This window comes from Harpia harpyja, chromosome 4 (genome assembly GCF_026419915.1).
Source record: "Harpia harpyja isolate bHarHar1 chromosome 4, bHarHar1 primary haplotype, whole genome shotgun sequence".
Classification (NCBI taxonomy): Eukaryota; Metazoa; Chordata; class Aves; order Accipitriformes; family Accipitridae; genus Harpia; species Harpia harpyja.
In genome coordinates this window covers 5,025,516-5,047,748 of record NC_068943.1, presented here as the reverse complement: position 1 = coordinate 5,047,748, position 22,233 = coordinate 5,025,516, and the positions used below count along the sequence as shown (strand labels likewise).

Sequence of the window (22,233 nt, the reverse complement as noted above, 5' to 3'; positions counted from 1 at the left end):
CTTTGTGGGTCATCTCTGTACTATGGGTGCCAGTGGATGCTACACTATGATACGTGGCTACACAGAAAAGTTCGTTTCACGTCCTGGCTCTGTAGTTCAGTGGGGTGGATGATATTATCTTCATCCAAGGAATATTCAAAACTCGTGAGCTCTCTACCACAGATCCAGCTTCAGGTATTCCTTGTAAGTTTGACCACCTCTACTGAAGTTAGATTTTCTTGTAAATAATGCTTGCATAGCTGAGCCTGTGTAGTGAAGTGCTTGACCTTGTCTGTGTGCCTTTTCAGGAGATGTCTTATGACTTTGAGCACTGCAGTTGAGTTCTTACATAAAGTGTTTCTACAGTATTTCTTATCCTATTTTAAGAGTTTCCTGGTATAAATCCCCCATCCTACTTCTGTTCAGTACTCTTTAAAATCACATGCATAGGCAGAGAGGTTCTTGAAAAGTGACGTTATAAGAGACATATATAAAAGCAAACCCCTCCAACAAACAAACAGTCCAACGCTGGGTGCATGTGAGCCAGTTGAGACAAGTAGGTCCTTTGCTAGGAGTGATACGCTGAATTCTGGACAGGCAGTATCAGGTGTAGCAGATGATGACTGTGTTGGGAGCTGATAACACACCTACTCAGTGCACGACACACAATTTTGGATGAGGAGATGTAAAAATAAACGTACCTGGTACATGTTACCACTATGAGATATGGAAGTCGGCAAACAAGGAAGAACGCCGTTTAAAAGGACAAAAACAGTTTGCCCTTCTTAAGGGAAACTGTTTCTGTTATCTGGAATATTGGAGGTGCTGGCATGCCCTGGGGGAAAAAAAAAGGCAATTACTCTGGATAATAAACAGCACAGCACAGGCGTACTCAAATGACTTAGCAAGACACTAATCCAGTTGAGTTGACTTGTAAAACAATATTGCAGTGTGTTCAGGAAGCATGCTGCGGCACCTGGCCTTAAGGAAGGGCTTGAGAGGTGGGCTGCGGTGCCGGACCCAGACTGGTTTCTTGTGTTGCACTCTGCCGGCAACTTGAGTCCCATGAAGAATGCTGCTGAAACACTTCAGTGGCTCCGCCAAGGCTAGCATGAGTGCATGAAGACTGAAACTGGGCTGTCTGATTTATTGTAGCACTGCTTAGGTGTATTTGGTGCTTGTTCGCCAACGTGCTGCATCCCAGGAGCAAAGTATGACACGCAGGAGGCTTTCCATTGTAAGACAGCAGGGCCTTTCCAACAACGTAAACCTGTAAGACTAACACCAGACTTTTCTGCAGACATTGTAATATCCCCTCCCAATATTCTTCATGCTATGTGCAATACTGCACATGAGTATAGTAGGAAAGCCTGTTAGAGCTAGTCTTTATTAAGGTAAAATCTGAATCCGTGTTTTAAAGCCTATCCACTTGCTACATGTGAAAAATATTTGGTTGCTTTGCCTACTACACACAAGCTACTTCTTGTAGTAGTAGGGAGTAGAGTCCTTTGAACTTGCATGCAAGCAGTTCCACTAATGCAACTTATGCTTTTACCTCTCCGTGAACCTTGTAGTGCAGTGCTAGCAATTTGTTAAAGATCCCCAAGGCAAGAAGGGAACGCTGTGCTCTTCTGCTTGTGTAACCTGCAAGGCTGAACTGTGTTGTGCGCGGGCGTCAGGAAAATAATAAAGGTATGTAAGTTGATGCTTTGCGGCACAGCTGAAGGAAAAAGTAAGTATGTATTGAATATATCAGACTTCTGTACATAACAATATTATGCAGTACAGTACTGTATGGGAAAACAAATTAGCTTGTACATCAGCATGCCACAGTGCAACCTGGTTCAAAATATTAGCTTGAGTCCTTGGAGCAGCATAGCCACACCAGTTCAATTAGCCATGCATTGAACGCCACAAAAATGTGGCTATTCTGCTGCTGCTGCAGAGCTACCTCGTTTCAAGCTAACGTGGGGATCTCCACGTGGTGTTGTGGTGTAGCCATACCCGGTCTTTCTGACAGTGGATACTAATAGTAGTATGGTAATATGCTCTGTGGTTGGGAGGAAGAAAAGGTTGCTCAACAAGGTGAGCGTTTTTTGTTAACTTCAACCCTTTTCACTTTCTTTTCATATGTTCCTTTTAGAAACAAAGGTTTTCTTCCCCCCCACCCCCCTTTTTTTTTTCTTTTTGTAGCGGCTCGTTCTTTTATAGTTTGTGACAGGCTAAAATCAGCAGTTTTCTAAACAGTAAATGTATAGGTAACTGGTTTGATTGAAGTCTTACCAGCACCTTTTAAAAATTTAAAGATTTAAAGCACGATCACAGTTGGTTTCTTTATTGACTTTCGGATTATATATACTAATGTTCTTCACCTCTCAGCTTCTGCATTAAGTTTATAAGCATTTGATGAAAAACTGTTCCTGCAGTGATACTCTTCTTACTGTGTTCACTTGCAGGCATCACGATGATTAACCACCAGAGTATGCTGTGAAGTGACAGTCTGAACACAGGATCCCCTTCCTGTGTCTGTGCTCTGTGCCTAGACCAGGGGCATGAGCTGCTTTCCTGACCCAGAATACTTCATTCAGTTGTGTAATACTTTCAGGAAGCAGTAACTTCACTGCTTTGCAGGGTCCTCTGGTAGTGCATGGTTTTTTTCAAAGGATGAAGTATTAGGAAAATACTTATACTGGATTGAACAAACTCTAAAAAATCATCATGTGGTTAAATTCCTTCCTACCAGTCAGCACACAGTCTCCTGGTATCTTCCAGATTCCTCAAGCAGTATTGCATGTGTCTGGATCTCTTGTCATCTTCCCTCCATGACACGCTGTCGTTTGTTCTCGGCTACTGTTCAGGACTCTGTGTGTGGTTATAATAACAACAAGCTTTTACTCCTCAGATCTAGTAAGGTTGCTCCAATCTCCCAAAAGCACACGTTGGTGTCTAGGAAGCACTTAAAAGTTACTACTGAGATTTGCATATCTGACAGTGGGTTGCGTCGACCATTACAATAAAGGGCAAGCAAGGTTTCCAAGTATTCAGGAGGAGGTGTTCATGCTGTTTGATGTGTAGCAAACCTGCATCTGAAGGGAGAATAGTAGGCAAGAGTCCTTGAAAACTCTGACCATTTTGAAATGTCACTGTTGGTTGGTGAACCTCCTGCAGGTTCTTGGACAGATCTTGGAATACAATAGATGAATATCTGCATGATGCTTAACGCAGGAAAAACAACCACCCAAAATACAGATTCTATCAGTGCATTTGGGAAGTACTTTGCATTCAGATGTGCATCAGTTGTGGTTTAAAAGACTCACAGATCTTGTGTATCAACACTAAAAAATGGTTCGTGCGTATTTCATGCCATTATAGTATCCCCCAACAGTTAATTGTCTGTATGAAAGTGGTGTGTCAGCCTCATAGCAGCTGGGTTTGGGAAGTTTGCAGATGATAGTAGAAAAAACACAGCATGTTTTGTCTGCAGCTGTGGTGTAAGCTCAGTAGGGATCCCCACAAAAAATGTCCTGAGCTAATTTGAGCTTCTGCAGCCACTGCTCATCAGCTGGTGCTGGCAATGAGGCCCTCTCCCAAGTCAACGCTTGAGTCTCAGGCCAGGAATAGCAGTCCAGTGGGTGAAGTTGTTCCCCAAAAAGCCCTTCTGAAACTAGCTTGGTCTGGCTGCCTGTTTTGACATGCACCACCTGTGAGTGGTGAACAGGCACGGAACAGGAAATAATTTAAAAAACTGTAGCTGTTGCTGCTACCACAACTTTCGTGTTCTCATTAGTGCAGTGGTGGCTTCTGAAGCTGCAACTGCCTGAGCAGTTGTGCCATAAACCTCCCCGTCTGTTTATGACAGATGGACACATCTATTCCTTAACTCTCTGTACTTTGAAAGTGGTACTGGCAGCCAGAAAAGTAGTAGGTCGTGGAAGAAGAGGATTTGTAGGCTTTGTAATAAGTGCAGGGGTGGAAAGTGGAGACTTAGAGGTGGTTTTCTCATTCATGTCGCATTTTAGGATCAGCTTCGCGTTGCACAGTGGTAGCACAAAGGTCGGGGTGCTTGCCTGTGAGATTATTAGGGCAGTTTTGGGGAGAACTTCTCCATTGCACAAGGGGGAAGCAAAGATCTGTAGTGAAAGCTAGTTCTTTGTTCTTCATCATAGTATGGGCATGTTCTGCTGGTTATTACAAAATTTCTCTGTTCACTTAGATGGAAGTTCAGTATGTGTGTTGCAGCACCAAAGCTATTTCTGCCTGTTGTTTGAAAGAATTGCCACTTAAGGAGTACTTTGGGGTTGCAAATTTATTCCAAGGTCTTTGAAGAGAGTATTTGATGTATTTTAACTCTTCAGGGTCAAAATATGAGTTTATCCTTTCATTCTGCTTTCTTTATGTGGTATAGAGGCACTGTGCTTTTCTCCTCCTTGTGCACATTTACACTGGTGCTGCCAGTAGGTACTGGTATCCCGGTAGGTTGGTAGAACCTGTTTCCATCCTGCACATGGTTGCAAATCCATTCGACTAGAATTAATTTTGCTTTCTAAATTTTGCCTTTACATTCTAAGTAAATGTCAGAATGGGTGTCAGAATGCCTGATTGTGCAGTATCTGGGATCGTTAGTCATTTTTGGTCTTACTGGTTGAGGCATTCCACAGCAGTGGGAGGGTTGTTCCTTCACTGGTGACCTCACAGCAGTCTTTGATAAGGATCTATATGCTGTTGAGTGGTAAAGCAAACTCCTACATTGTACAGTGAAACACTTGGAAAAAACATTTCAGGAGATGCATTATTTATCTGGAAGAGTTTATCTTTCTCAAGTTTACTGGACAAGAAGAAACTTACCTAACATGACGACATTTTGATAAGCTTGAGAGTAGACGTTTCCGTTACTCATGTGATGTTCCCTGTGGGTGACTGTCACATTAATGGGTTAGTTACTTCTGTGCTTTTTCACTTGATGACATGCTTAAAAATAAGTACTTTTCCTCTATAACAAGGTTTAAAGTGTCTAAGCTGGAAGGAGGCTCATAATAAAAATATTTGTTCACACTTCTGGAGAAAACATATAAGGTTCTGTTGGTTATTTCTGAATGTATTCAAATTAGGAATGAACTTGATAGGATAAAGTATTTCAAGTGTGTATTACCTGTAATGTAAAAGTGATCTAATGATATGAAAATTACAGTAAAATCTAAATCTAAATATTAAACCTGTATAGAAATATATAGTCATAGTGGGAAATCTAGTTATTTGCTTGCCATGTTTTTTATGGTATTGTGATCCTTACGTGAAAAGTATTATAGGATTAATGAGTTCTTCTAAAAATTTATTTAAACTCATGAAATAACGTAAATGTATTTGATAGTAAAATAACAAGTTTTATCAAACTTTGGTTCAGAAATGTCTACTGTTGTGACTACTACTATTGTTCTGATTTAGACTGTGCTTTCAAATATCTCTTGTATCCTGGTTATAAAACTGACCTTTTCCCATCAAGAAATGTTAACTTAACTAAGTTAAGTTAACTAAGGGAGCATTGCCTGAGGTTTCAAGTGAATATGTGTGTGCATTGTGTGCACAGTAACTTTCAGGCAGCTCTAGCGTCTTTTTTCCCCCAGTGTTCTACAGTACTCTGATAGCTTCAAACTTTTTTGAAGCGTCCGACTAAATCAGAGGGATGAGTAATTTAAAAAATGGATGTCTAAAGACTATAGACCTTATTTTTGGAGAGCAAAGAAATCCAAAGAATGATACAAATTGAAAGGTGGATAGTTTTCTTGCATTAAAAAAATTCAGCCAGGCTTTCTGCCCTCCTGATGTGTCTCACACAAAAAATCTAATTATAAAAGTAGAGTTTATGGTTAGCAGAGTAATGTTAACCTGTGTGAATCCAAGTCACTGTCTAATTTTTAGAAAAGGATAGTTCTTCAAGGCATTAATTGCTTAAATGGAGTAAGGAAAGTGAATCTGTAAATAATGAACTCAAAGGTATGGTCATGGACTGAAAGAAGAGTTTTAAGTACAGGTTTACGTTACGATACATGTAGGAAGAGATGTTTTCTTCACATGGTGAACGTCAGAAGACTGGAGACTTCAAGGTGGTGTGAGCTGAGAACAGCTAACGGCCCATCAAAGTTGTTCTTGATGTCATCAGTTAGAACCTGGATGAGGATCATGCTTAAATTATGTAGTAAGAACCATATTTTTGATGGCAGTGGGATTGTGCCATGATTAAAATCTTGGCTTTGGTGCCTATTACCATCTTCCTTTTATAGCAGTTTGCTCTTCTGCTGTGCAGCAGATGTTGATGGAATCATTCATGGTAGTCAGTTTATCTAGACAAGTACTAAATGTTTCCTGTATTAAACTTTTTTAATGCAGTTTTGTTCTTCCTGTGCTCCTGCTCATTTCTTCCCATTAGTACTTTTAAAGTAGTCTTATTGCTTCTTTTGTTATCTAAGAACAATGACAACAGAGCTACAGATTTCATAATACCCTGCAAAAAAGCAGTTGTCTGAAAATCAGTAGATTCTGTGCTATAACTGGGATGTTTGGGAAGGAAGTAAATGTGATTCAGGTTGCATGTGTGAAAAGGAGAAAAGTCATAGACGAAATAGTACTTCAGAGTTTCTGTATTTGCTTGAATTGTTGGGCAAGAGTTTGTGTTTCGTTGTGTCAACTACACCAACAGCTTAGGATGAATTGCTGGGTATACTCCTGCTGGATACTCCACTTAGCGGTTTTTAGTAAACGTGTACTGCAGATTTCTCTGTTCTCTGCTTGTTTTCTTCTGAGTGTCCTCTCTGAAAGTCATGCTACCGGGGGAAAGAAGTTCTGATTTCACAAATGTCCTGATTTTATTAATTTCTTTATTAATAATTGTAATGATTGAATGGAAGGAAGATGAATGTCATGTAAATTAATGTAGTTATGTTTCCTTGAACAGCGGATCCAAGTGTGGTGAAGAGAAAGTCAATTTATTCAGGTGGTTCCTGCTTCGTAGCCTCTAGAAAAAAAGCTATTAGTAATCCCTAACGCAAAGGAAGCAAAGCTATTTGTTTTAACTAGATGTGCATGTATATCTTGCTAGCGAAAAAGAGTGATTGTTTTATTTCCTGAAACATGATTGAGCCTTAGGAGCGCTGCATAGGAAGGCATGACCTCTGTAGGTGCAGAGAGCTTGGTTTAATTATAGCCAAACAATTAATTTCATGAGAGACTGTTGAAAACAAAATGTCTGATTAATGTTTAACTGTCATTAATATCTCTAAAGACTTCCTTTGGTTGGTGCGTTTTTCCTATCTATTTGCAAGTTGTTGAGAATTTGGGAAGTTGTTGAGATAAAAAGTCAATGTGGTGCCACTGGTATTATGTTTTCCAATCCCCTGTTTAAATATGTCACTTTTTAAATGACATTTCTCAAGTCATTTAAATGACTTTTCTCTGAAATGGCTTTTGTTTGTTTGTTTGTTTTTTGTCTTTAAGATAAAGCACCTTTGTCAAAGAGTCTGTTACTAGTCCCAAGTGCCATCTCGATTCTATTGACGCTGCTTTTCCAACATTATCAGAAGTTCTTTGCATATAACCTACAAGCTATAAAAGAGGATTTTCAGGTAAGAGTTAGTTCATTTTGTGTGGAAAGAGACTGCAAACTACACTCTTCTATGCGATCCCCCCCCCCAGTCTGTTTCTCCTCTGGTTCTTTCCCTTTGTTCACTGTTGTAGACCAGCTTGTTCTTACTTTTTTTATGTCACCCCAGTATGCCACTTTTTGGAAAAAGTGAGAAAAGCTGATCTGAAACGTTCAACATAGCTTTTCACTTCTTTCTTTTGTCTGGGAAATGATTGGGTTTGTATCATTTTTCCTTTCAGCCACTGGCATTTGGATACTTGCTGTGAATGAAGTGTGCTTTAACCCGTGTAATAATAGAAGTATTTTGATATGAATATCAATATCTTATTGTGCTTAGGTTTTGAGGCTGAAGAGGGCTATTGTGGTTGGGTACTCCGATTATATATGACTTATTTTAACACAGAGGCCATAACTTTCACTCTGTAACTTCTGTTCTAGTTAGTTGTGGGAAACTAAAATTTGCCTGTTGAATAGAACTGCTGCTTCTAATTTGAAGATTCCAAGTGATGAGGGAGTTTCTCTTGACAGAGAAGGATCAGCAAAGGCCTCTGTAATTATCTTAGCCCACGTTTTACAGTTACATCAAAAAAAAGTATGTAGTCAACTTAATGTGTTCGAGAATGTCAGCTGTAGCCTACAAGCCTTAAAAGGTTGTTAGACCTAGCTAGTGATAGTTGTTGTTGCACTTTCTGTGGTCTTTCTTGTCAAGAACGAGAGCTTTGTTGTAATAAGGTAGATTACAACTCTGCAAGAGCACTGCTCATATTTTCCAAGTGTCTTGTTAATGCTGTGCAGCAAAAACACATAAATTAACATCTGCCTTTTAAAAATGTTACAACCAAGTGTTTGCAGAGGGGGAGGAGAAACTCTGAGAAACTATTGAAGTTTTAAATGGAAATTTTGTGGGTTTGGGGTTTGTTTGGTTATTTGTTTTGCAGTTTGTCTTTAGAAGAGTCGTCTCTTCATTTGTTTGATCTGCTGAAAAACAGTAGTAGCTGTGTTTTATTCAAAGAAACCATGTTTACTGTGTCTTAAGCATAAACATTCACAGGTATCTGTAGAAGCTATGATACTTTTATTGTGGTGCTTTGGGGAATTTGTGGGTTTGGGTTTTTTTTCTTTCCTGAAATTGTTTCATTTATTGTCATAGCCTTTGGAGTAAGCTATATATATATATATATATATAATTGTGTACCTCTGAGATCAAGGAGAGCAGATCATTTAACTCCTGTCTGATGCTAATATTCAAATGAGAACACTTCAAAGAAAATTTGTTTAGTATAAATTCGTCTGCAGGGATGAGTTTAATGGAATGGAATTTTTTCAGGGGCTGAACAGACATTTCAGATATTGGATATTAACACTTGTTAAAGCTGGTAGAGAGCATAGGAAATAAAGCATGCAGCTGAAGAAGAGTACATTTGATTTGGAAGGCAAAATATGTACTGCCCAAAACTAAAAGATCTTTGTCTCCATAAAGGGGACCCTCGAAGAGCAGTGAAGATGCGGTGTGTAAAATGAAGATCTTGATTACATTAGACCTATGCATTTTTTAAGCTGACTAAAGAGCAATTAGGCTTAGAAGACTTCCATAGTCTATGTGAGGGCTATTCAGTTAATGTGTATCATGAAATGTTCAGCTACAAGGTCACAGCCAGTTTCGACTTCAGGAAGGGTGGTACTCATGCTAGGTTTTAATGTTGGGCATGTTGACATGGGACAGCTAGAATGGTGAGGTCCCACTAATTTCTTCTTGTTCAGTCCTTTGGTATGCTGGGGAAGTTAGAGGCAGAAGCATTGGTTGAGGCCTAAAGACCTTGAGAAACGTAAGGCTCAGGCAGTGTGTTGGCACTTGAACTTCCACAGAGGGGAAAATGCCTAGCAGGCTGTGACTTAGGAAAGGGAGCAGGGAGCCAAAGCTGAGCTGGAAACTAGCGAGGGAGATGAAGGGTAGCAAGGAAGGTTTCTGTAAGTACATCTGCAGCAAAAGAAAGGCTTAAGGAGAGTGTGTGCCCGGTCCTCATTGTGGCAGGGGACCTAGTGATAAGAAATATGCAAAAGGCTGAGGTATTCAGGCAGATATATTTATTAGTTTGTACTAGTGTGTTTTGCCCTCAGGCCTCCAAGGTCCCTAAGCCTCCTAGCAGAGTCTGTGAGAGTGAACCAGTATCCACCATTGAGAAAAATGACACACGTAAATTAATGAGACCCATAAGGGTTACCTCTGAGGGTGCCAAAGGTGCTGGAAATGTGAGACCTTTCTCTAGCATCTTTGAAAGGTCATGGCACTTGGTGGAGGTACCCGATGACTGGAGAAAGGCAAATGTCACGCCCATCTTCGGGAAGGGCAGAAAGGAGGATCCAGGTAATATCGGGCCAGTCAGCCTTACCTTGGTCCCTAGGGAGGTCGTGGGGCAAATCTTTTTAGAAGCTGTTTCTCAAAACATGCAGGACACAAAGGTGACTGGGAGCAGCCAACCAAGGTGAAGTAGAGAGATTCTGTGGGTCACAATTGGTTGCACAGGTGGTGTTGGCAACAGGATTTTGGGTTTTGTGCCCATGCAACCCTCTCTGAGGATTGAGAACTACTTGGAAGAGATGGGATCCACCTGACCAAGTGGGACAAAAGCATCTTTGCTAACAGGCAGGCCGGCCTGGTGAGGAGAACTTTTAAGACAGGAGCAACACAGGAGGGAGATGACAACCTACGGTCAAGTGAGGAGGCAGTGGACTGGGTTAGCCAGCAAAGGGTACAGGGTGATGTGAACAGAAGGGATCTTGTAATCAGCAAAACAAGACTGAAAAGGACCTACTTCAAGTGTATACACATAAATAAGGAAGTGCCTATGGGACAGTATTATGTGGAACACTCCCACATGTTTTCTGGGAAATCAGTGTGACTTGGTGCCTCTCTGAAATGTTTGTATGCTAATGCATGCTGTACAGGGAACAAATAAGAGGAATTAAAGGTCATATGCCATTACAGGGCTACAATCTCATTGGGGTCATGGAGATGTGGTGGGTTAGCTCATGTGATAGGAGTGCTGCAACAGGCAGATACAAGCTCTTTAGGAAGGACAGGCGAGGAGGGGAATTGCTCTTTGTGTGAAAGAGCAGCAGAACTGCACAGAGCTTTGTCTTGGGACGTGAGGAAGTTGAGAGTTCATGGGTCAGGATTAGAGGGCAGACCAGCACAGCCAGCTTTGGTGGTGGTGTTTGCTACAAACCACCTGATCATGAAGAAGTAGATGAGGCCTTCTTCAGACACCTGGAAGAAGCCTCATGATTTCAGGCCCTGGTCCTCATGGAGGGCTTTAACCATCCTGATATGTGCTGGGAGGGCAACACAGCAGAGCACAAGCAGTCCAGGAGGTTTCTGGAGTGCATTGATAGCAACTTCCTAACACAGATGATTGAGGAGCTCATGAGGGGAGATGTTGTGTCTGGACCTCATACTTACAAACAAGGAGGAAGAACTTGTTGGGCATGTGAAGATTGGGGGTAGCCTTGGTTGCAGTGACCATGAGATGGTGAAGTTCGGGGACCTGAGAGGAGGGGCAAGGCAAATTGCTGGATTGCAGCCCTGGACTTCAGAAGAGCAGACTTTGGCCTGTTCAGGGATCTGCTTGGAAGATTCCTATGAGATACAGTTCCAGAAAAAAGAGTGTACCAGCAGATCTGGTTGGTTTTCAAGGATCGTGTCCTCCAGGCTCAAGAATGGCTCATCTAGTGTGCAGGAAGTCAAGCAAAGGCATCAGGAGGCCTGCACGGATGAACGAGGAGCTCCTGACTAAACTCAGACATAAAGATGAAGCACACAAGAGGTGGAAGCAGATCAGGTGACCTGGGAGGAATATGGAGACACTGTCTGAGCATGCAAGCCGAAGCCCAGCTGTATCTCAATCTGGCAAAGGACACGAAGGACAAGAAGGGCTTCTACAGGAATATCAGCAAAAGGAAGACTAAGGAAAATGTGGGCCTGCTGCTGCATGGGAATGGGGACCTGGAGACAGAAGACATGGAAAAGGCCGAGGTATTCAGTGCTTGCGTTGCCTTGGTTTTTTACTAGGAAGACTTGGTTTCAGCAGTCCCAGGCTGCTGAGATCAGTGCAAAAGTCTGGAGCAACAGAGGCTTAAACTTGGTGAAGGGAGCTCAGGCTAGGGAACATTTAAACTAACTGGACGTATGCAAGTCCATGGGACCTGATGGTATATACCCACTAGTCTTGAAAGAATTGGCTCGTGTCATTGCGAGGCCACTCTGGATTATGTCTGAAAGGTCATTGCAGTCTATGAAGGTTCCTGAGGACTGGAAGAAAGCAGATGTCATTCTTATCTTCAGGAAGGGCAGGAAAGGAGATTGGGAAACTACAGGCCAGTCAGCATCATGTGGATCTCTGGGAAGGTCATGAAACAAGTCCTCCTAGAAACCATTTTCAGACACCCAAGGAGCAATAAAGTGATTGGGGGTAGTCAGCACAGATTTATGAAGTGGAAATCTTGACTAACCTGACAGCCTTCTGTGATGAGGTAGATTACTGTCTTGGTGGGTGAGGGCAGAGAAGTGGATGTTGTTTATTTTGACCTTAGTATAGCTTTTTTACAGTGTCTCCCGTAACATCCTTAGACAAACTGATGAAGTACAGATAAGATAAATGAGCAGTGGACTGAAACCTGGCTGAACTGATGGGCTCACAGGGTTGTGATCAGTGGCACAAAGTCCAGCTGGAGGCCAGTCATTAGTGGTGTACACCAGGTATGAATATGGGGGCCAATACTGTTTAGTGTCTTTGTTTATAACCTAGACAGCAGGACTGAGTATGCTCTCAACAAGCCTGTAGATGATTTAAAACTTGGATGAGTAGTTGATACACCAGTTAGTTCTGCTGCCACAGGGGAGAAAAGGATCAACAGGAATCTCATGAAATTTAGCAAAGGCAGCTGCAAAGTCCTGCCCCTGGAGAGTAGTAACCCCATGCACCTGTACAAGTTGGGGGCTGACCAGCTGGAAATCAGCTTTACAGAAAAGGCCCTGGGGGTCCTACTGGAGACCAAGTTGAACATGAGCTAGCAATGCAGCGTTGTGGCTAAAAAGGCCAGCAGCATCCTGGGCTGCATTAGGAGGAGCCTCACAAGGAGGGCTGGTGGGGCAATCCTTCCTCTCAGCCTTGATGAGACCACATCTGGAGTGCTGTCCCTTATGCTGGGCCCTGGAGTACAAGATAGACCTTGACGTACTGTAGAGAGTCCAGCGGAGAGGGCCACCAGTATGGTCAGGGGCTGGAGCATTTGGCGTATGAGGAGAGACTGAGAGAGCTGGGATTGTTTAGCCTGGAGAAGAGAAGACTCAGGGTGGATCTTACCAGTGTGCGTAAATACCTGATGGGAAGGTGTGGGAGCCAGGCCCAGTGAAAGGACAAGAGGCAATGGGCACAAACTGAAATACAAGAAATTCCATTTGAAGAAAAAGCTTTTTTACTGTAAGACTGATGGAACAGAGGAACAGTTTCCCCAGAGAAGTTGTGTAGTCTCTGTCCTTGGAGATAGTCAAAACCAGACTGGACATGGTCAGTTAACATCCTGCTCTAGTTGACTTTGTTTTGAGAGAGGGTGTTGGACTAGATGGTCTCCAGAGGTCTCTTCCTACCTCAACCATTCTATGATTCTTTGAAAGCATGCCTGACCAACTGGTTGCTTTCTTCCATGAGGCAAACGGTGCTGCGGACAAGGGGGAGTCAATGGATTTTGCATACCTTGACTTTAGCAGGGCCTTTAACCCAGTCTCCTGTTGTGTCCTTGAAGACAAATTGGTGAGGTACGTACCGAGTAACTGGACAAGAAGATGGGTGGAAAATTGGCTGGACTTTCAGTGGAGTTATGGTCATTAGTGCAAAGTCCACTAGGCAGGTATTAATTAGGGGAGGGCGCCTCGGAGATCAGTACTGGGACCAGTACTATTTAGTGTCTTCATTAGTGACCTGGATGATGGGATGAAGTGCACTCTAAGCAAGTTTGTGCGTGACTGAACATTGGTGGGAATATATTGGAAGGCAGGGCTGCTATTCAGAGAGACCTTGGCAAGCCCAAGAAATGGGCTGACGGGAACTTGGTGAATTGGAAAGTCCTGCTTCTGGGATGGAATAACCCCAGGCTGCAACACTGCAGGCTGGTGGGGGTGAGTGCGTGGGAAGTAGCTCTGCAGAGAAGGACCTGTGGATCTTGGTGGATGACAGAAGGCAACAGTGCGCTCTTGCAGCCAAGGCGGCCAGCCATCTCCTGGACTGTGTTAGAGTGTGGCCAGTAGGTCAAGGCAAGTGACTCTGTTCCTGTAGTTGACACGGTGCTCTAGATGTGGTCTCACTAGTGCCCAGTTCTGGGATCCTCAGTACGAGAAAGTTATGAACACAGTGGAGCGGGTCTGCCAAGACAGTCGGAGGGTTGGAGCACGACACGCAAGGAGAGGCTGAGAGAACTGGGTCTATCCAGCCTCAAGAAGAGAAGGCAAACAGGAGACACCTTATTGCTGTCTGCAAGTACCTGATCAGAAGCTATAGAGAAGCTGGAGCCAGACTCTGCTTGGAGATGCACTGAGGTAGTGCAAGAGGTAGTGGACGCAAGGTAGAACATGTGAAATTCTGCCTAGATGTAGGGATTTGATTTAGTTTTTTAAACCATGTGGGTGGCCGAACACTGGCTGTGAGAGGCCGATCTGATTAGACCTGCTTAGAGCAGTACACTGGACTAGTTGGTATCTGGAGGTCGCTTCAAAAATATTTTTTTTCTGTAATTCTACAATTCACTAGGGTTGTGGTTTCCATTTTTATTTGTAAATGTGAACTAGGGACATAAAAATGTATTTGACTTCATTTCAATTATAGATTTATTATAACAGGTAGACCTCTTCCCTGAAAATATTTTAAACAGACTTCTTGAATGCTCCATAACATTCTACTCTGTTTACTTCCCTCCTTAAATGTACTGCATTTCTGTTACCTGACTTTGGTATTTTATTTTCACTCTGAGCACAAATTCTGTAAAGAATTTCCTTGAAGGAAGAGAGACTTAACATGACAATCTTTAACCTCCTAGATTTGGAGACTTGTATGTGGGAGAACAATATGTCTTGATCTGAAAGACACATTCTGCAGCAGTCTGCTCATTTACAACTTTAGAATATTTGAAAGAAGATACGGCAGCAGAAAATTTTCAGTAAGTTCCAGTTACTTTTTTTTTTTAAACGAACTGTTTTCTACGCTGTGTAGAATCTTGTAGTCTTGGATTAATATAGCAGTTTTATTACTGACATTTTGTATAGAGATATATGTTAAAGGGTTTTAAAGAGAGTTTGGTTTCCATAAATCTAAATTTATATTGATAATATCTTGTAGTCAATAGATTATTCTAATTAAAGTTTGCAGCTGTGTCAGTTGAAAGTTATCAGACCCATAGAATTTAATTTTGGTAACAAATCTAACCAATCTTCAGTATCTAGATGTGTAGATCTGGAATTATGTTGTGCTAAAGATTTTATTTGTCTTAATTGAACTAGTATAGTGGTTTTCTTGTTTTTTCTTTTATTTAGAGATGTATTAAAACCTTATTTTTAAACTGTTGAATTAATTCAAATCAAACTTTTTCTTTCCAGTCCTTTTTACTGGGTGCTTGGATGCTCTCAGCTTTGTTTGATCTTCTCCTTGTAGAAATCGCTCAGTATATATTTGGCATCACCATCAACAGCTTGCCTTCTGGTTTGTAAGTAGCTCCTAATGGATTGGTTATTTTAGATACAGTTTCAAAGGATTATTTTGTGCAGATTTTAATTTAAAAAAAACTTTCTTCATGTAACCCTTCAAACTAAATTTAATCTTGAGCTACAGTGTAAAGGTTCTTGGCACAACTATTATATTTTCAAACATTCATTTCCTAGTTGTGATCTGTGGTTAATTAATTTATAATTTATCCATATAATGATTACTTTCCATTCTGTTAGTCCCATTTCCACTATCAGCATGATTGAAATACGGCTTGCAGTGCACAAATTATTGCCATATTTCGTTTTGTTCAGTTCAGTGAATCTGAAAACTGAAATCACATTGGTGCTGATTTCTTTCTTAAACCACAAAGACAGCACAACTGTAATTCATATCTTCATGTTCACTTTTAAATGCATATGCAGTTATATGCATTTCATACTGTTATTTTGTATGTTTGTGTTTCAAAAATTTACTGCTAGAGCATGTTGTTCCATTTAGTGCTTGCACCTGAAGTTCTTAAAGCCTTAAGATATTTAGTGGTTCAGTTTTGCATAACGTATATTTGAGATTTCTGCACTTAGTAAGAGATGTTCATGTTACAGTAGAACTGTAGAGCTTGCAGAGCCTTTGCGGTTAAGCTTCTTACAGGTGAGATCAGCCTCATACAGACTTGAATTTTCATGTGTCGCACACTCTCAGGTAATAAAAGTTCTTGGAGCGAGATTTTTAATATTAAACACCATATTAGGCTTTCTTATTTCTGCCTTTTTAGTGTGTCCCTTGAAAGTAGCTAACAACTGATTTAATAAGGAGGAAATAGTGTGTGTTTGACATTATAAAGATATATTTTTTGTAGTGTGTGAGTATTCAAAAGGACTTGAAAGCTTGAGTAGTACTGCAGTTACTCATCACGTTTGCTACCTTGAAGTTTGTTGCTGGGACATAGGCTGCTACTGTGTCTGGACAAATTCAGTATTTTCATCTGTGTAAAAAGATACTGTGTGCAAGAGTAGGGTGTAATAAATGTGCACATCATACCCACAGGGAACTAATAAACAGTTTGACTATTATACCTTTTGATGGTATTTTTATCTATGGCTGCAGAATGTTGTCAGTTACAAAGAAATTAGCATCAAAGAAGTTTTTAGTTGAATGAAATATAGATGTTACCTACATATGCTTTCTATTTAAGTCGTGCAGACATTGATCTTGAGAGAATGAAGCTAATTTTAGAAGTGTGGAATATACAGTAGTTTCAGGAGCATTTGTTTGTGCAAATATAAAAAATCAATATATAAGTTGCATCATAATTCTTCAGTGTTGTCTGCTTTATTATACTAATAGTCACTTTTTCGTATCTGACAATATTCACGATCTTTTGATATGACAAAAGCTTTGGAAAGTTTAACACCGGTACTAAGTTTTAGTTCATTTCAGGTTTACAAAAGCTGTTGAGCAAACTTAAAGAGGTGCAGTTATTATTCTGCTTCTCTCATATTTGCAGTGCAACAAATTTATCTGTTACTTCTGGCTATAGACCATTCTTCAGTGTAGGCATAATGCTAGAATTTGGAAAAAGAATCACTTGTTTACATTATAAAAGTCCCCTGACATTTTTTTCTCTTTTTATATCATTTCACTGTTCATATTACTGAGTGATCTTACACTTCCAGTTCGAAAACTTTTCCTGCGCACGCTTCGAAGGTAATTGCGATAAAGGATTACACTGATGACTCTCGCCTGAAATTGTTTAGAAACAATATAGTACAGTATAACATCCAAGCATGTACTGAGATTCATCAGAAAGGTCGTAAAGGCTGCCCAGGGATTGTAAGTTGTATCTTCATCTTGCAGCATCAGGAAGGCGAAGCAAATGTGGAAGGGTACAAAGCAGACAAGTACTTGAGCAATCAGAGTCACTATAATTCTTATGGATCTCTCCTTGGCCTTAGGCTTCAGTTTGGAAGTCTTGCCGCGGATAAAGTTGTAAATAATGACTAGGTAACACCCTATCATGATAAACAAAGGAATCAAAAAGAAAAAAATCAAGCGAGAAAAGTTCAGTGTATTTACTTCCTTTAAATGGATGATATCAAGCATTTTCGTGCAGGTGGTGAAATTCGAGGCTTTGTCTGGATCAGATTGTAAAAACAGCAATGGGGATGTTGTTGCGAGGGTCATTACCCAGATTCCAGTGCAAGCCAGCACAGCTTTTTTTGTATTTTTTAGTTCTTTGACGTGTTTGGGCTGGACAATAGCCATAAATCTGTCTACACTTATAAAACTGAGCAACCAAAGAGCAATGGCTGGGTAAAATATAGTGAAAGCACTGATAATGCGACAGAATGTATCTCCAAAAGGCCATGTTTCTTTCCCGTGGTAGATTATCCGAAAAGGCAAGGAAAATATAAAAATTATGTCAAGTAATGCCACATTCATCATATATACAGTTATAGTTGTTCTCTTCTTGGTAGTGCAGCTGAAAACCCATAGTGCAGTGGCATTCACTAACAATCCCACTGTGAACACAAAACTGTAGAAGACCAGTGATGCAATCCTGTATTCTTCAGGGTGGTGACTTCCAGGCATCATATTTGAATTGAACTTAGGAATAGTTTTTGCACTCCATAAATACCCTATAAATAAATAAAATATGAAAAGTTATGCTCAGTCGGATAAAAGCTTTCTTTAAAAACAAACAAGATGATTGTTGTAGGATGGGGCTTAGTGATGAGATTGTATTGTTTAGCTGTGAAAATGTGAAAATGTGCTAGATTTGTTGCTTTTTCTGACTACAAATACATAATTGTGCTCTGAAGGAAGTACGTGTACTGTCAGACTTGTGAGAAATAGTATTTATAAGCTAGTTTTAATTAAATATTTTTAATTACTTAAGAGATTTCTGATATAAGGAATCAAAAAGTCAAGATTGACCAGCTGCTCTGAGTGTGCTTCAGTAGTGGAAAGTTAGATTGAAACGGCTGTAATTGAGGTAAGAGAGCTATTTTCTAAAGAAAATATTTCTTCAAGTTGCCCCTGTTGAAAAATTAATGACTAAGACTAGTTTGAAAAGAAATAAGTGAGCATGGCATGTAGTGACATTTGGATATGAAAAGTATTGACTTTGCATTTTATCTATGTAGGAACTACTTAGCTCCCAAAACAATAGGTGCGTGCTGTTGCTCATAAAAGACACTAAAAAGCTATCTTAATAGCTTCTGAATGACATGAATGGATTGATAGACTTCCTATTTAAAAAAGTAAAAAGATGGAAGCAGCGCAGTCTCCAACCAGGCCCTATGTGAACAGTATTTGTTGGGGGGGGAAGTTGCTGACTGGTAGCCAGCTGTTCCAGAGCATGGTTGTGTTGCTTCTCTCTGCTTCTTGGTCACAGGCGTTGGACCTCTGAAATCTCATTACGCAGACTCAGGTGATGAGAGCTGAAAGAGATTATCGCCTGGTTTACTGGGCAGCCCTTTGAGGATGGCGGACCTTAGCTGGTGTTTGTATGGGTGCTTTGGTTAACCCGCATCCCCCTGCTTTCCTGGCTCTTGCTGTGGTCACAGTTTCATGACTTTGCACGGGAAAGTTCCTCTTGTTTGGCCTTTTACCCAGCCGTGTGGCAGCTTTATGAAGAGGAGGTGGAAGGAGTTAGTTGGTTGTCTGGTCTTCCCACTTGTGACAGGCAGCCAAGTAACTTCTACAGAATAAGTTAGGCACCAAAACTGTTCTCAAGAGCAGAAGAGTGCATAGTTCCTGTGTGTTTTATCTCCAAAAGAGGAGAATGCGTAAAAAAAAAGCTTATTGTTACTGCTCATCTGGTTTATGCGTTCACCATAATGTTACCGGGTACTTTTTTCAGTGGTATAGGAATACACAGGGGATTGAACCACTGTTTATTAATCTAGCATTCTGGTCCTACACTGGCAAATATCAGCTGCTTTTCAGAAGAGTATCCATGGAGTAACTAACTTAAGTATGACCTATTAAATGTTTCTTCAGGTTAGTTTCTGCCTTGAAATATTAAGTTTGGACTTCTGATTTTCTTACAATTCTCCAGTTTACAGATATAAAAAAAAATCATGCATACAAATATTTAGCCCTAAACTTTTGTCTCAAAGATATTTTTTTTTAGCTGTACAAAGCAAAAAGTTTTTTAGCTGTACAAAACAAAAAGGTGTTTTCTGATCAGATGTAACAGAATTCATGTTCTGTATGGGAAAAGCTATGCGTATAGTACTGACAAAAAAGAGGTTTGGAGGGCATCTGTATGTATTCCTTCTAAAATACCTCATTGTGTGAAGAACACTAAAAATAAAAAAAAATTATGGAGTGATAGCAGACCTTATTGAAAGGTGGATAGCATATGCTTGAAAGAAAATTTTTGTAGCACATGCTTGTAGCACAGTTGAGAGATTTTCTGGCATACTGTCCTACTTTTGTTACTGTTGCATAAAATTGTCCAAATATTGCTTAACACACACACCCACCCACCCCCCCAGCCCCTGCACATTTTAAGTGTTTTTTTTCTCTTTTGTTCTGTTTTTTTCTCTCTTGCTAGTGGTTGTGTATGACATAGTGCATGACTACCTATCTCAAGATCCTGAGTGATTTAACAGGTGAATTGAGTAGTAATGTATAGGATAGGTAGAAGAATTCACTTTTTATAGATGAATGTTAATACACAGCATGGATTTTGGTTTTGGTTTTGTTCTTCTCTCCTTTGGGCTTGCAGTGACTGTAATTGTTTCTGGTCAGGTCCTGTTTCCAAAAGAACCAGCAGGCTGATGTTGATGGGAAGAGAGGAAGCTGAATCTGGCATGAGCTTCTATCAGGAAAACCTGTGGTTCCATGCCTTATTTACTGTTTATTTCAAGTTTGTGCCAGTTTTGAGATGTATCAAAGAATGGACCTACTGTAACAAAAAGGGGGGGGGGGGTTGTTTAGTTGTTGAAGACACTGTTTTCAAACTTTCTGGGTTTAAATGCATGTCAGTGTTATAATTAGGTATTTCTCCTAAATTTAATTTTTAAGAATCTAAAATTTAACATTTATGTAGGTATGAAATAATGAGATTTTTTAAAAGTGTGTAGTTACCTATCTGCATTTATACACGAATGCAGATGTTCTGCTTTTTCATCAGTACTTGTCTGCATGGAGTTCAGGTTGATGTCTCCCAGGTCAGCCCAAGTAGATCTTTGGGTGCCTCTGAGTGGATAGTTTTGCCCTAGTTGCCATTTTTCATAATGGGAACACTTACTTACTGGTATTGATTAAAGCACTTGCTGAAGAGCCCCTGGAGTCACCGGTTTCTGCATGTCTGTGTTAATTCTGAGCGATTACTCTGATGCTGGTCCATGTGTTTTACCAATCTGTTTTAATTTTTTAATGGTAGCTGAGGTCCTGAATAGCTAATGTGAATTGTGAAGCCCATCTAGGTGCTGTGTATGAGAACAACGATTTTCAGAACAAAACAAAAGAATTAAATCTCTTCCTCCATATTCGTACTATGAGTTAGGCAACAGTGACTCCATTTAAAGGATTGTGTATCTCTGTTCCCAATCCCCTTTTTTTTTTCTTTGGCTGTCCCTTACATTTGCTCACATTTTCCTGAGGAGGACATGGTTTTCAGTGAAGCACAGAGAGACCAAGCAACAAGATCTTCTCCTGGTTTTAGTTTAATGAAAACAAACATTTTTCCTTTAGTGATAACGTACTTACTAATGCTTTTAGTTACTGCATATCTTTAAATTTATTGTTAAAATCCTAAACAACAGTATTTATGGTACTATGCTTCTACAAATGCAGTCATTTTGCTTTAAATGTTATTTATAGAATGCTCCTGATACTTTGAAAGTGCATTAAAGAATTAAATATCTTTCCATTAGTTCTAGAATTAATGCCTGCGTTCAGCTTCTGAAGAAAGAAGTCTCTCTTAGCAACATACACAAACATCCAAGTTACTTTGTTAGCATAGCATAATGGATTGTTACTCACCTTTTGTGCACTGCAAAGTTGCTTCAGAGATGCTCCTTTCATAGCCCCAAATCTGTGAAGGTTTAGACTTCCTCTTCTCTACTCAGCTTCACTTAGCTAAAATAGCTCCTTTTCACAGGCAGGAAACAATGACGTAATCTAGCTAGTTCTGAGCCCTTCTATTGGTCATACTTAATATTTCACGTACGTGCGGTGTTTGTGAACTGATATTTCTCATACCTTTCAACAGGCAAGCTTTTACAATATTTCCAGTGTGGTCAAACTGGGCTGTTGTGCTATGTATCTTTTTAAAATACATTTTAAAATGTTTGTGATATAATAAAAGCCTATTTTTAGTTCACATTTACATGCAAAGGTATCTGCAAGAATACGCATCTTGGTTATGCAGAAGTTTCTCATAAGCACAATGTAAGTGTATTTTCTGTAGAGTGTAGTCTGTTTTTTGTGGAAATCCCCGTTTTATTTATATTGCCTTGGATAGTAGTCAGCCTGAAAGTGACAGAAACTCGCTACATTTGAAATGAGAAGTTTGATTCACTTGAATTCACAGCCTTGTTTATGCCTGTACTTACCATGTTTTGCTAACACAACAGCAGTGTTTCAATATTTTATTTGCTGTCTAAAATAATAACATGCCTATTTAGGACCTTTGCAGAAGAATGCTGTATGAAGAGAGGTTTTAGCCTTTGTTAAAATGGATTAAAATCTCTGAACTGTGCCACTGCAACAGACATCGTTGGTGGGATGAGAGTGTTCACAAAGGCTAATAGGTAAAGAAGACTAATTTCCTACGTTTTCTCTTTGTCAACTGGAAAAAAGATCCAACCTTTGAAAGAGCCATTCAGAGAAGGAGATCATTCCAAATTC

General features: G+C 40.2%; 2 protein-coding genes across 3 annotated transcripts in view; one reads left to right on the top strand and one right to left on the bottom strand.

The window, feature by feature from the left end:
- UBAC2 (UBA domain containing 2) overlaps nucleotides 1–22,233 on the top strand; it is a 106,996-nt gene that overhangs the window by 3,809 nt on the left and 80,954 nt on the right. The window contains exons 2-4 of the mRNA XM_052785712.1: nucleotides 7,468–7,595; nucleotides 14,705–14,824; nucleotides 15,261–15,367. Of these exons, the coding sequence (XP_052641672.1) occupies nucleotides 7,468–7,595; nucleotides 14,705–14,824; nucleotides 15,261–15,367 (355 nt within the window). The remainder of the gene's footprint in view (nucleotides 1–7,467; nucleotides 7,596–14,704; nucleotides 14,825–15,260; nucleotides 15,368–22,233) is intronic.
- Nucleotides 16,665–21,472, bottom strand: GPR18 (G protein-coupled receptor 18). Of its 2 annotated transcripts, none has more exons than XM_052785713.1 (2): nucleotides 21,367–21,472; nucleotides 16,665–18,005 (listed from the first exon to the last, which is right to left on the bottom strand). In XM_052785713.1, exon 2 carries the CDS (start codon nucleotides 17,959–17,961, stop codon nucleotides 16,996–16,998), a length of 966 nt encoding a protein of 321 aa, XP_052641673.1. In that variant the 5' UTR covers nucleotides 17,962–18,005; nucleotides 21,367–21,472; the 3' UTR covers nucleotides 16,665–16,995. The 2 variants fall into 2 exon arrangements, 1 of the variants encoding a protein (XP_052641673.1); XR_008234925.1 differs by lacking the exon at nucleotides 16,665–18,005 and adding an exon at nucleotides 18,873–18,995.

Bases quoted from the DNA above. Each gene is read 5' to 3' on its own strand.
- GPR18 (XM_052785713.1), bottom strand. From the start codon at position 17,961: ATGATGCCTGGAAGTCACCACCCTGAAGAATACAGGATTGCATCACTG.